This window comes from Platichthys flesus, chromosome 2 (genome assembly GCF_949316205.1).
Source record: "Platichthys flesus chromosome 2, fPlaFle2.1, whole genome shotgun sequence".
NCBI lineage: Eukaryota > Metazoa > Chordata > Actinopteri > Pleuronectiformes > Pleuronectidae > Platichthys > Platichthys flesus.
In genome coordinates this window covers 26,252,269-26,266,347 of record NC_084946.1, presented here as the reverse complement: position 1 = coordinate 26,266,347, position 14,079 = coordinate 26,252,269, and the positions used below count along the sequence as shown (strand labels likewise).

Below are 14,079 nucleotides of genomic sequence, written 5' to 3'. Positions count from 1 at the left end.
TGGCCATGGTCATGACTGGTATGATAAATGTGTTTCATTAACAAGGACCATGAATTAATAACAGCTTTCGATCCGACTCCACTGTTGAAATAATATAATGTGTTCAAACACACACTGTTCCATTGACTGTCTCTAACAAGCTTCCTTTAACTATCACTGTTTTACCACCAGAAAAGTAGTAAACCTTCCTCTGTGGGTGAAGCCCCGCCTCTCTGACCATTGCTGATCTGTCACTACACCAGTACCATTAAGGGGAGTTGTGTGGTATATACACAACCCACAGCTTGTTTAGCTTTTAGCTCGTGGTAGAGAATCAGGATGGAGCAGCCCATAAGATTTTATGACAGGCATTCATTTGGTGGACATTAAATGTGCGTACCGCTGAATGGCAACTGTGGGGCTTCTGAGGAGAATATCGTTGTATTTAATCACTTTGTATTGGTATTGAAATAACAGCTTGTTTTTCATGAGCTAGTTCATACAAGTACTGAAGGTTCAAAACTATCAACTGCATAATTAGTGGTATGACATGAATGAGATTAACTGTGGGAAAGCGGAAATTCAGGGGAAAGACTCAGACAGGAATAGGATCAAACTCAGTCAGAGCTGATCTGTGTGAAGAGGAGGAGGAAACTCAGCCCGTCCCGAGTGCACAGTGATGACAGAGTGGAGCTTCTGCCTCACACAGAATTTTTGGCCCAACCGACACCAGCTTGCAGACAACACACAGGCCAGACAACAGATGAGCTTATTTTAGGCCAGAACATTTTGTGTATACTGCTTTTCACTGATGATATTTAGCGTTGGCGCTTAACAAATCCACCCGAGCAATTTTTCAGATCCACAAATCGAACTCGCATTTGCAGCAAAATGCTTGAGGGCCCAGCAGCTGTAGAAGAGCGGTGGAGAAAACTCTGGAGTAAAGAAAGGACAGCATGTTTAGCTCAAACGTAGTGGAACCATTTTGGACGGTGCTGCAGTGCTCACATGACATTTTGCAACTTCCACACACCACCAGCCCGAGCATGAAGTTATGTCTAATGTACGTGTTGAAATACGGCGTAGTGCAACACGCCAGTGACAGAATTTGTTCACCGTTGGTTTCCATTAAACCGTCTCGCTCTCTCCTGCTCCGTGCAATTCTTTTACTCAGTGATACCTCGCAGTGCTTTCTAACAGGGGAAACGAAAACCTGGCAGCGAACGTACAGGTTGTGATGCGAGTCTGAAAGAGGCTGTAGATGGAGAGAGCACAGCGCAGATTGTTGATCCTGGAGTGTGTCGGAGCAGAGAGCCAGCTGACTGAGGGCTGGACTCCTGCCACCGGTTCCAAAACAGGCGGTTTGCTACCACTGGCAAACAGACAGAGGGTTTTATGAGTCTGCATGTGAGAATATTGCTGCGGCACAGTGTGTGTGTGTGTTTCCTTGAAAGGTTGTGTGCTGGTGAATGCGCATTTCGGATACAGATTTTCGCAGGCTATTTTTAGTGGCCTATATAATAATTTACCAATCATTTAGGGAACAAATAAAGCAAAAAATGAAAACTACTTCTCTAATGTGAGGATTTTGATTGCCAGCTTTGTAATCTTTCGGTTTTGGATTACTGGACGGACAAACAAGACATCTATAGCCATTCAGACAATCTTTTCAAACTGCTGGACATTTTGGAAAATGTTCTGACATTATAAATTTACATTATTTAAAAAGCAGTCATGAAAACAGCTAATCAATTCCCCCCCATTCTCAATAAAGGCATCTCATTAAAGCTATGGTTGGTAATCCTAGAATAGCCAGCAAGAGCAGTCTTGAAAAGATTCAACTAATACACCCCACCCCCTCCGATTGGCCCTCTCCTCGAAGCTACGACCCCAAAAACAAATTTAGTCTTCCACAACTGCTGGAAGACGACTTTTCTGTGCTTCCCTTGCTAACTCCTCTCCATCGTCACCGGTTCAGCGGCGTACGACTCTCCGGCTGAAGACTCTGGTCATGCGCAGTGAGAGGACGGACAGAATGTGGACAAGCAGGCAGGTCAACAACAGACAAAAGGCAGCAGCACTCCTGTTTAAAGAAGGGTTGAGGATGACTTGTTTCACCAGAACCTACTGGTGCTTCAACTTCAGGTTATTCTGCTCGTTCACCTGCACCACTCCATGCTGATGTCTTCCTGCAGTATTACCATCACCAGTGTTTCCTATCAACTACTTAGATTGCGGCGATTTACCAACAGTGTCTTATCCTTCACACACAGACATAAAGAAGAGCTGTGGACTGTCTGTGGACCAGCGTTCCTGGGCTTTGTTGGCCTGTGTAACGATGCCATGGAATAGTGATACAAGACAGAAGCTCTGCTCTGCTGTCAGCTCTGCTCCCTCCCCCCCCCCGGCTGTCTGGATGACTGACTGACTGAGTAGCTCTCTGTTCGTCCTAAACACAAACCAACTAAAGGCTGATGAATGATGCTGTATTAAAACAGAGCCCGGGCTAAGTGACTAACTCACTGGCTCCCTGAATGTAGCTTCTCTCTTGTGTGGATGCCGCAGAGAAGCTGTAAGTTCAATGTTTTGAGCCTGAAGTTGTCATGCACCTGCTAACACTGCAGCTTATGATAAACGAGGACATTAGTATTCTGGGGTCATCATCAGTAAGTTGAAGACTAGTCTGCAAAACTGCATCTGAAGGACATTCAAGAAAACTTCATGATTCAAGGACCTGCTGCATACGTTGGAGAGGATGCTTAGACGGAAGCATGCCCTGAACATGTATGCAGGAGAACATGGGAGGTTTGCATTTAAACCATCAAACAATTGGACGTCATCTACTATGCACTGTTTAGGAAGTGACATTTGGGATGAGCCAGACAGAGGCCTGTGTACTGTCTCATCCAACCTGGCTCACTGAGTATGAAATGACCGTCCATCCATCCATTATCTATACTGAGGAGGAAGCAGAAGAACCCTGAGAAAACCCACAAAGACACGGTGAGAACGTACAAACTCAACACAGTAAGAAAAAACTTCTTCTGCGATGGTTAGATTATCTAGAAAAGTTCAGAATGGGCGAGCAGCAGCTTTATTGTCAAGTCGTTTTTTTCAGATTTATACAAGTTTGAAATCCACAACAGTCAGAGATAAACAAAGTATAAGAATAATTGTGGAAACATAAAAAGTATGTCGTGAAAAAATTATAATTTTCCCAAATTTTAACTTATCTGGAAAGAGGGATAATCCCTTAGTGAAGCCCAGTACAGGCTTCTACTTGCAGACTGGTATTTATGCCCGTTTCAGCCACGAGGTTTCAAATTGATAAAGCGTGTAAAACATTCTTTCAAACTACGATTACACTCTGGGTTTCCCCGGCATTCTTTTCACTTCTCAATTCTAATTCCTGCACAGAGCGCAAACCAAACATGATGCTGCAAATGTGATGTGAAGTACTGCATTGCATGGAGGTATACAGCAGAGTGCATGGTCGCCAGCAGTGAAAAGAGAGGGAGACAAATTTAGCTCCTACATTGTAACACAGCAGCACTGATGCAGCAGTATGTACACTAGCTAACGCGGTACCAAAATAACAAGTAGGACATTTCACCCTTCAACTAGCAATTTAAATTAAATCAGCAAAATTTGAATAATTCTTCTGACTTCTTCATGTTCAGTGTCAGAGCTGCGTGTTTGGAGTCACATAGTTCTCACATGTTACAACTATGTATGCTGGAAGGATAAACCTGGTCTGATCCGTCAACTGTGTAAACACTCAGGGGATGAATGAATGACTGGATAAATCCAAGTGATACAGCTGTATTACCGAGACCTAAATCTGCTCTAATCTGCTGCGTATCTGCCTGAGCACATGACCAAGTGACTGACAGGCCGTTAAGAGGTTTCTGAGTGGCGTACTGACAGGCTGCTTGGTTTAGTCACATAACTGCCCTGTCTCGAGTCCAAGGACGATTCTTAGATAGCATTTTAAATGTACAGGGAGAATTTTTCACTCCAAAAGTTGTAACAAGTTTATAACTTTGTCAGGGTTACAGATGGTCTGTGCCAGTGACTGTGTAGAAATGTTGACGCATCTCCACTTCCTCCCATGATCCAGAAATAAAGCCAAAGTATCCTCGATAAAAACGCTGCCATTTTACTAATTTCAATTCAGAGACTGTGCTGTTCAGATCCAGGACAGGAGCTGCAAACCTGAGGTCCCACCGATACGCACACTTGACCAATCAGACAGTTTCACACCATTTTCATAATATCAAAAAACTTATTAAAACCAATCTTGAACATACATCAGTATGATAAGAACTTCCTTGTCCCATCCACCTACATGGAGGAGGCGGGTTAATGACATGGAGGCTGCTTTGGTTTCACTGTCTTTATATACAGGCTGTGGTCCATACCATAAAAGAACTGTAGTTTTGTCTTGTTATCAAGGAATGTAAACAAACTTTAGCTGCGCTTGACATACTGCTGCTGTAGCAGTGATGATAAACACAAAGAACTATAAATGGAAACAATCCAGTGATGACGTCTCCTCTACTTAAACCCATTCTAAAGACCATGTATCACTAATCGTATTTCCATCTTTACAAAGTTACAGAGGAAGGAAGGAGTACACAACCGTAGATGACACAGCACTGACTTCTCATTTGACTGTCAGAGAAACTAGTTGTCTGATCTGATCTGATCTGATCTGATCATCCTGTGAAGATGGCTGCCGCTTAAATAGGAACAGAGCCCTTCAGATATCCATCCCGCCAGCTGGGCTCATGTCAATTAGCTCATCCTTCGTTCAGAGGATTCAGTCTCAACGCAGAGGTCCCAGCAGGAGGTCATGACATCAGAAGGCTACAGTGCAGAACCTGATTGTGCGGTCGGTCGCTCTGAACGAAATAGTGAGGAGTCTCTGAATTCTCTCACAGTCTCACAGCAGAACCATAGCGTGCTCTGTTGTACAGAATACCATCAATAACCGAGCAATCTGCTGGATCACTGAGCCGACTGATTGGTTCATCAATCACAGGACGGGAAGAATCCCACCTGTTGCACTCCAGTGCGCCCTTTTCTGTCAAGATGGAGGTGATAAGTTTCAACCTTTTAAGCATCAACGCCATCAGAAATGCAGTGTCATGTGCAGTTTACAATTCAATCTGATATTGTTCTACTTTTTGTTACTTGGGGTTGGGGGTAATTCCTCTCAGCAGCACAGTGACAAACTTAGAGGAAAGTCCTTTTTCACAACTATACCTGCGCAGAGTGAAACTGTTGGTTGGTTTAGACCAAATTCAAACTGCAGACTCACGTGATGCAAATCGTACTGCAAGAGGAACTCCTGAGGTATTGGTTAGGCAACACAGGTCTTTGTGTTTGAATTGTGTGTGTGTGTGTGTCAGAATGACTCCTGTTTAGAGTTGTAGTTTAAATGCAGTGTATGTATTTGTATGGACTTGCCCTGTATTCCAATTTTTTAACTCTGAACACAAATCGTGACCATAATCTATGTGGCTTTAAATTCACAACAATTTGACAGTGAAATGTGCACGTTAGAAGAGGCTTAACTAAACTGAGTGAAGGAGCATACAGTGCCTATTGTGAATCATTCACCACTGACACACATTCAGAGCCAGTCAGTGACCGGAGTCGTTCAACTGAGAGTACACTGACTAAGCTAATCAGTTCAAAGAAGAACCAGCACAGCCATCAAAAATAGCAATCGTTGATCCTCTTTAATCCAGTTCAAAACACTGGTGGATCATAAGTGCCAATAAATGTGTGTTGGTGTGTGCATGTTGGTCAAGCCACGTGTGTGTCCATTTATCCCTGAAGAGAGGAAAGGATGACGCCAATGATGTCATTATAAATAGCTTATGCTGTGACCTCACACATGCACAGACACACACACTGCATACCACACAGCGGGCTAGTGTGCGGCTGTCTAAGCCTGTTCAACCTGTTCTACAGTGAAACTACAGTCAGATGCTACAGCCTGATGTGCCTTCTTCAGCATTTAGATCTATTTAATTAAATAACAGTTTGATTTCCCAGTCAGGAATTAAGTCAATGGAAACATGCTCTGTATTTTGTTTAAATCCTGATTTGGTATGAAACGTTACCTCATTCTTTCCGGTTCTCAATTATTTTGTGATGATAAATTCTGCCAAGCTCAAGAGGTGGGTGTGTTGTGCATCGATGAGAACGTGGTAGAAGGCGGTGACAGTGCTGCAGACACTTTTCAGCCAATCTACGAGGACTAAGTCTGAGGTGCAGTTGAATGTCTGGTTTTGCAGATCACGCAAAAAGCAAGTAGCTGTGACCGGGGCAACAGGTTGAATGCAAAGCGAGTTAACTTTTAGCTCAGTGCATGATGTGGGGACTTTGGAATGGGGGGGCAATGTCTGGTCAATAATCTAAACTGAAGCTTTTATTCCTGTACAGACGCAGCACAGAGCATGATGTTGTGCTGTTGTTTACCAGTTTGGCACATCAAACACAAGCTGTAGTTAGGTCACCAACCAACAGTATTTTTTCAATTATACTCTGACAAACTTCTATTTGGTTGTTTAAAAATGTTCCAGCAGGAGAAACACTACTGACTCTAATACAAGACTCGTCTGTAGTCATGTCAGATGTTGGCTGTCTGTGCATGTGGATGCTGCTTATGTCCCGGTGTGTGAGTATAGTGTGTGTGGGAGAGATAATAACACAAATAGTAAAAATAAAGATGTTTCAGTGTATGTGTCAATACTTTTAGATTTCTAATCCATTATAAGTTTGAACGCTATAATCATGATGTTTCATCTCGAGTACAGAACTATGCATCTGTCTGGAAAATGATTCTATGACAAAATAGAAGTGTTCTTTGTCTTCAAGTCATTAGTCAAATGAAGATGACAGGTCAAGTTAGACGAATATCAAACAGTGAAATTTAAGTTAATCTTTTAAGGAAATGCCCCTAACAGACACAAGCTGGTTGTAGAACTGCTCGTATGTATTAGGACATGCATCCTAACCTTTAAGGTTGTTAAAGTACAGTGGAAACAGAAAACAAGGGCCGGGGTCGTAACCTAAACAAGTTGTGAAGAGCTACAGATATTGACCGTTTCTGTTTACGGTGACACGTTTCGTGTTTGTACTTGGATGTCACATGATTTGTGTGTTGCTTGTTAATTGGAAAGGATTTTGGAACACTGTGCCCATGTAGGATAGATGTTTTGGCCGAGGTGCAACATAAATCCAGAACTGATCCCGACTTTATTTCCTCTGCGCTAGCTCAGCTTTTCTAGCTTGAGGAACAGCATCTGCGCCTTTCTACACACGGTCCCTCGAGTTTTAGACACATTTCCTGTGCTCAACTGGGATTACGTGCTTCTTTCCCCCAGTACTGTTGGATATATGTAGAGAAAGCAACAGATTGAAATTTTCCTTTAAAAACGAGGATATTGTGAACACACTAAGTGAAACTGTTCAGGTCTGACCAGAGATCACACTCAGGAGAAAGTTTTGCTCCATGGTGTAATCGTGTAAAAGAGCAGGTCTGTGCTTGGGACAGCCCTGGTGGTCAACAGGTGGTTGTTGTGAAGTCTGAGAGGCGTCATAAGCTGCTTTCAGACATCAACTCCCTGAGAAAATGACCACACAATGGTGTCCAGACTTTTGTTCAGAGTTTGACTTTCAAAATGAATGCAGCTGGAAGATTCTCTGGTCAGACGAGTTCACTACAGGAGCGTAAGGTAAGGGGTGGAGCAGCATGCAGGAGGCAGGAAGTAACACACGTTCACACACACAGCCACTCAGGATCATTTCTAGAGATTAGTGCATGAAGCAGATATAAAGGATTTTCTATTGGAGAATCTTGGAGTGCTGGATTCTGACTTTTCATTGAAAGACAAAACATTTCTAGTGGTAAAACTGTGTGTAGCTTTCCACCTGGTTCACCTTGAAAGTCCAACCTGTGGGGAAACAACAGTATTCAAAGTCAGCTCGTCGTCATCCTCTCCTCTTACCTTGCCGGTTTTGTGGTCGAACCAAACCAGGGCATGATTCCTGGACAGCACCTTGCAGTCGAAGGTGGCATTGTTCTGGGCCGGTCGACACCGAGCCACCGACCTGCCGATCTTGACGGGCTCCTCCAGGTACACATGCCGCTCCTGGAATGGATGCGAGTTGGGTCGGCAGGTGAACACGGCCAGCGCCGAAGGCATTGACTTTGGCTTAAGAGTGTTACTCCAACCGGACACGAGGGACCCGTTTTCTTGATCCAGAGTGGCAGGCTTGTGTTGCAATCCCCAAAGAATAATCTACAATATACGTGGCTCTGTGTGTAGGCAGAGCTGTTAGTCCTTTAAGCTTCCAGGCACTCGCTAATAGACATTGTCCCCTGTGCACGGGCCGGGCTGTACTGCTTTCCCACGGTTTGCAACGGCGCTCGTGTGTGTTTGGGAAAAGTGAAAATAAAAAACAGACCAACAGGTATAAAAGAGACAAGACATTCCCTTCACTCACTGTCCACCAAAGCTACATAACGACACTTAAGTCCGACAGCAGGCACTATGTACAGACCAGGGTGCCATGTGTCAAGACATACATGACTGAGTATAGCACTGACAGTCTGGCCAACAGCCTTCCACGTCCATCAAACTCCTCCAGCACTGGGGCAGGAGACGGAAGCCGGTGGGGCCGCCACGGACTCGGGTCTGCGGTCCCCCTCCAGAGACAGCAGCAGCAGCAGCTTCCCACCACTTAATGGACACTACCGACTCCAAAGCCCAATCAGTGCCGTAAACTAACCCTGGTGTCTGTCAGTAGCAGGGGGGGTAGAGTAGGGCGCGCTTTCGAGCTGGGTCGAGTCTCGTCTTGCAGCAGGCTAACGAGGAGCTCTCACACCCCGACGAGCCGCACGGGGATCGGCTCGCACACGTCAGTGAAGTGTCATCCGTGGAGTGGTCCTCGTGTACAGCCTGGCATGACCCGGATCCAGGGGCTCTTAGCTAGCTACCCGACGGTTACCACTCCCTCCTAGAGAACACCTAGAAGACCGCTAGCACACACACACACACACACACCTAGCAAAGGACTTGCAACAGTCAACACAACCACTTGTTTTTAAACAGTAGCGTGTCAATAAGCGCTTCACCGACGGACACACACACTGGCTAAGTCTCGGCCTGAATCAGGTGGTGCAGAGCCGGGATGAACCGGGGATTAGCAGGTTCCACAGAAATGCTAATTGGCTAGCTCGCTAGTGGACAGGCGAAGCGCTAGCGGCCGGCCAACGGTTACCTGTCGGTGTACTAGGCGAGCTAGGCTAGGCTATGCTAGGCTAATGACTGCTGACAAACTTATCGTCCGGGTCCTCGAACGCGTTCTCCTCTCCCGTCTCGAGCGGTTCGCTGGCCGGCTGGAGGCGCAATGCCATCCCCGTCTCCCCGGGCGGGTGAAACGCGCGCGATAGCCCCGTGGTGTGTGGCTACTACGACCGTTAGCGCGGAGCGGGTGAGTTAGCGCGCAGCTAGCCGGCTAACTGACAGTCGGGGGGCAGAAGCAGACGCGGAAAAATCAGGGGAGTTTCTCCGCTGCGGCTCCTCACGCATCACAGCCGCCGCGACAAGCATCCAGGACGGGGGGTGGGGGCGGACAAAAAGCCTGGTTCGAGCCACACGTCGAGCCGTCGTCTACCTCAGTCCCGGGGCGGTTCGGGATTAAACCCGTCGCCTTGCTACAGTTTTCTGGGAGGATTCTGAAAGAAGTTGTCCTCCTCCGCAAGTCCGGGCCGCCATAGTGTAACTAGAGAGCAGCAGACAGGCGTGGTGCGTTCACGGCCCCGCTCACTTCCACTCGCTGCTTACATCACTACACTTTATAGCTGGGGGGGGGGGGGCTTCGGTTCTACTGTGTTGTTATGATAATAATAAAAGTGGTAAACAAATAAATCATAAGTTAGAATCACCCTGAGGGCCCCTGTGCAAAATGTTATAAGATAGGAAATCCTGTATTAGTTCAACAAGGGGGGAATTCACAGTGTTACAGCAGCAAGTAAGTGTAAGGAACATTAATATGTATGCAGTGTGAGGATATTGACAGTGAATGAAATTGCACAGACAGATGCATATTTCACATTTGAAACTTGAAATTGTTAAAAAAAGCCCCTACACTTTTATAAACCTAAAGCCAAATTATAATATATAGCTTCTTTTTTTATCTTAGTTCAATTTTTGTGATTCTATACTTTTTATTTCATTGTATTAATTTGCTGCTTCTGCTTATTGTTTAGATTCTAGCGTTTCTATTTCATTGCTTTTTACCGGGACCTCAGTACTTAGTTTTGTTAATTCTGATTTACCTCATGTTTCGGGAATAACAATACAAATTCTTGAATCTTGATAGTTTATGTCATGTCAACATCCTCAGGGTTGTGACCTTGGTCAGGGAAAAATGGCAATTTGAATATTGTTTTCATTTCGTGGACTAATGAGGACATTTTCCCACTATTTCCTTACATTTCATACCCTAAGGAATCAATACATTATTAAAGAAAAGAAAGTACCTGTGAATCAAAGCAAACATCGATAATGATCTGTTGCTGTCCTCCATCTACAAAGTTGAATTAGGATAATCTCCTCATCTTCCTACATTGTTACCAAGTGGCCTCCAATTATATTAGCTAAAACAAACTATTATATTTTTTAATATAAATCTAAATTACAAATAATTAAATAACATTATTGTCTGTAAATGTCACACAATACACATTGTCAAGCAAAACATAATCTCCTTGGCAGAGGTATGAGAGATATTAGAAATACTTCAAACAGTCTTTAGTTGCAGCCTGATAGTTCTCTAATGATGGAATAATTCGACCCATTCTAAGATCGTTTAATTAATAACACACCGCAATCAATAAAACAAACTTTACAACATACAAGCATAAAATGAAATCTATAGAAGACAAGAATACAAGATGGAGTTGTATGGATGTTGTTGTCATTGTAGTTCAATGGTGCAAATTTCAAACAGAAATGATTCAGCTAAAACACCTGAGGGTGTTTCCTGATGAAATTAGGGCAGTAGCTCATCTAGGCCTTCTTAAAGTTGTGACTCATAGTTTTGATTTTATAAGTCAACATTTTAACCTAATATCTTTTACCCTGTTTATTTTCATTGTATGTCAGTCAAATGATCTTATCTGGGGGGGGGGGGGGGGGGGGGGGTCTTTTCCTGTAGCAAATTGAGTTCCACAGTAAACTATGCATTTAGCAATAGATCTAAACAGGGAATGTTTTAGATTAAAACGTGGTATTTGGACTCTACGGATAAATAATTAAAATTACTGTTCATACACCACTGAAACCATGACTTTAACCCACAGTGCATTGAGCTCAGAATGAAAGATCAGTTCATTTTGTATGCAGGTGACTTGCTTTATGGACTGGGACAGCAGGGTGGGGTTGGGTGACGTGTGAGGAGATCATATTCTGCTTATGACTCCAGAAAAAGACCCCCCCCCCCCATGTTCCAGTGGACTGACAGCTGAGACCAAATCAATGCTGCACCAGACAATAGAATAATAAAGTAGGGGAGGAAAAAACAGAGCTGCACCTGAAATCATTCATGATTAAACATTTTTTTAAATTTTGTTCATGTTTGAACATTTTTGCTTATATGTTGTCCTCTAAATATGTTTACAATTATATGTAAATATACCCTATGGCTGCTGTTTTTGTGTAATCTTACTTTGAAACAAGCGGACAGGGGTGAAAACATAACCCCTTGGCGGAGGCAACAACTGCACCTCATGATACTGTTTTTACACAAAAGGAAGTTTCAGGATTCAGATGGTTTCTGTAGCACCCCCATTCAGAAACTGTTCCCACAATTGAAGTGGATCTCTCGATGTGCCGTGTGCAGGGCTTTTCCCATGTGGTCCTGCAGGAATGAGAAGCTTGCAGGTTGAAGCAGGCTTCACTTCAGGATCAAACTGATTATCAGCCTGATCCAAATATACCAGAGTGAAGGACGAGACAAGGACTGAGGGACGAACTCAGACTGTCAGGATCAATCACACCAGGCCTGTGCTGTCTTATGATATGTCAGGTTTTCTATCAGGATCACAAAGTCACATGGTTTTACTCAAAAGGGTTCAGGTGAAGGTCAGGTGGACATATTCATGGTGCAGTCCTGCTCACCATTATTGACACCCAAGAAGTTTAAGTACATAATTAGGAATATCTCCTGAAAAACATGAATCAAGTGAAACAACTTTTTTCTAAAGCGAATTTGTGTTTGATACAAAAGAGCAAATGATAAAAAACTATTTAAAACAATAAACAATGGGGGGGGGGGGCGATAGAACAACTTAAAGCTTACTGTGTCACTGATATTGGCACCCTTTCCTTCAAATCAGTATGGAAACACATTATGACTCGACTGTGGTAAATCACAAATGAGAATCACCTGTGATAAATTGTCTGTGCCCATGAGACATGAATTAGCCAATGAATGATGACTTCCGTGTTTTAAAAAGCCACCTGTTATTCCCTGTTCATTTGTCAAAGTGGTGAAGACAAGGATGTCCGAAGGGCTATGATTAGCATACACAAGACCTCCAACGTGGGTATAAGGCCATCTCCAAAGACCTTGGTATCCCAACGCGAAATGTCCGATCCAGTGTAAGAAAACTTGGTTTGAGTTGAAGATCATACGTCTTCCAGCAAGACAAAGACCCAAAGCACACATCCACAAGCGGGCAGGAATGGTTGAAGAGGAAAAAATGGACTGTTTAAAATGGCCAGCAATGAGTCCTGATCTCAATCCGATTGAAAATCTTTGGGGTGAGCGGATATCTGCTATTGGGGAAAAGAACCCTGCAGACATTCAAGAGCTTGAACAAATTGCAAAGGAAGAGTCGGAGAAAATACCAGAGAAGAGCAGGAAGCTTATAGATGGCTACAAGAAATGTTTGGAGGATGTCATCACTGCCAAAGGGTGTGCAACCAAATATTAAAGATGATGCCGTTATTGCTGCACATGATGTTTTTTTCAGATTCTTCTTTGAATTACAATATGCAAGTTGAAAAAACTAATTTCTTTTGTTAAATTACTTTGGACCTCCGATTAAAAGATCCTGATGATATCAATTTGGTACATTTCCATTTATTTCTGAAGATATTGGACAGGTTCTGCAAAAAATGAAGGGGTGCCAATAATGGTGAGCAGGCCTATATATAGTTCCTGGTCCGATAGTCCCTGCAGCCCGGCTCATTCCTAGCACAGATCCAACCAGGGACCAGCTGTCACCGCGCTAACAATCTGACTATTATTTAAGATTTAACAACATCATACTGTGTTGAGCTTCTTAGCCCAGTTTGACCGAATTAACACTTTTCAGTAATTCCATAAGATGCTGCAGTTGACTTTGCAGTTCACCTGGATTGTATTTCACTATTATTGGTTCAGCATAAAAGGTATCAAGTCTTTATTGGGTTAAATGGAAAATTTGACTTCATTGGATTTCATTTTTATTTAATCATTTTGTAGTGAATGTTTCACTACATTAAAGTCAATCTGATGAAAAGTTCTAAAGCTGCTTACAAAAGAATGGGAATCTTCTTTTCCAAAGACAAATGGCAAACTCCAGCTGAGGTTAGAATCGTGTCCATGTTTATTTGTTTAGTATGTGTTGATTTCTGCATAAATTATTTTATTTACATTTACTCTTTGTTCTGTAATGTGTAATCATTTCAGCTCGAATTAAATATTTTTTTCTTTGAGACCATGGTATTAAAGCATAACAAAAATAGAAATAATTAAAAGAAAACAAGAGAATTTAATATATGGAATAAGTTTAGTAGTAGTTTTGAAACAATTTTATAAGTGTTCCATGTATAAATTTGATGAATAGATGTGATGGATTTCTACACTCAGGGGACGTGAGCAGTGTTTCTTTTTTATCTGCTTATCTATAATAAGGTGGATTTGTGTCACAACTTGGGTAAACAGTGGGTGAACCCCTGCTGTCTGTGAGCACCCCCACTCTGTTTCATCCATCTGCTTGCTCAGTAATGGACCTGTTAATGGATTTAG

General features: G+C 43.2%; 1 protein-coding gene across 9 annotated transcripts in view; it reads right to left on the bottom strand.

The window, feature by feature from the left end:
- Positions 1-9,797, bottom strand: part of slmapa (sarcolemma associated protein a) — a 43,379-nt gene extending 33,582 nt beyond the window's left edge. For 6 of the 9 annotated variants that reach the window (XM_062408999.1, XM_062408991.1, XM_062409014.1 and 3 more), the window contains exon 1: positions 8,004-9,796. In XM_062408999.1, the coding sequence (XP_062264983.1) occupies positions 8,004-8,201 (198 nt within the window). In that variant the 5' untranslated portion in view covers positions 8,202-9,796. Of the gene's footprint in view, positions 1-8,003 lie in introns of all 9 variants that reach the window. The other 3 variants (XM_062409061.1, XM_062409039.1, XM_062409007.1) reach the window with 2 other exon arrangements.
- Between the last annotated feature and the right edge of the window lie 4,282 nt (positions 9,798-14,079).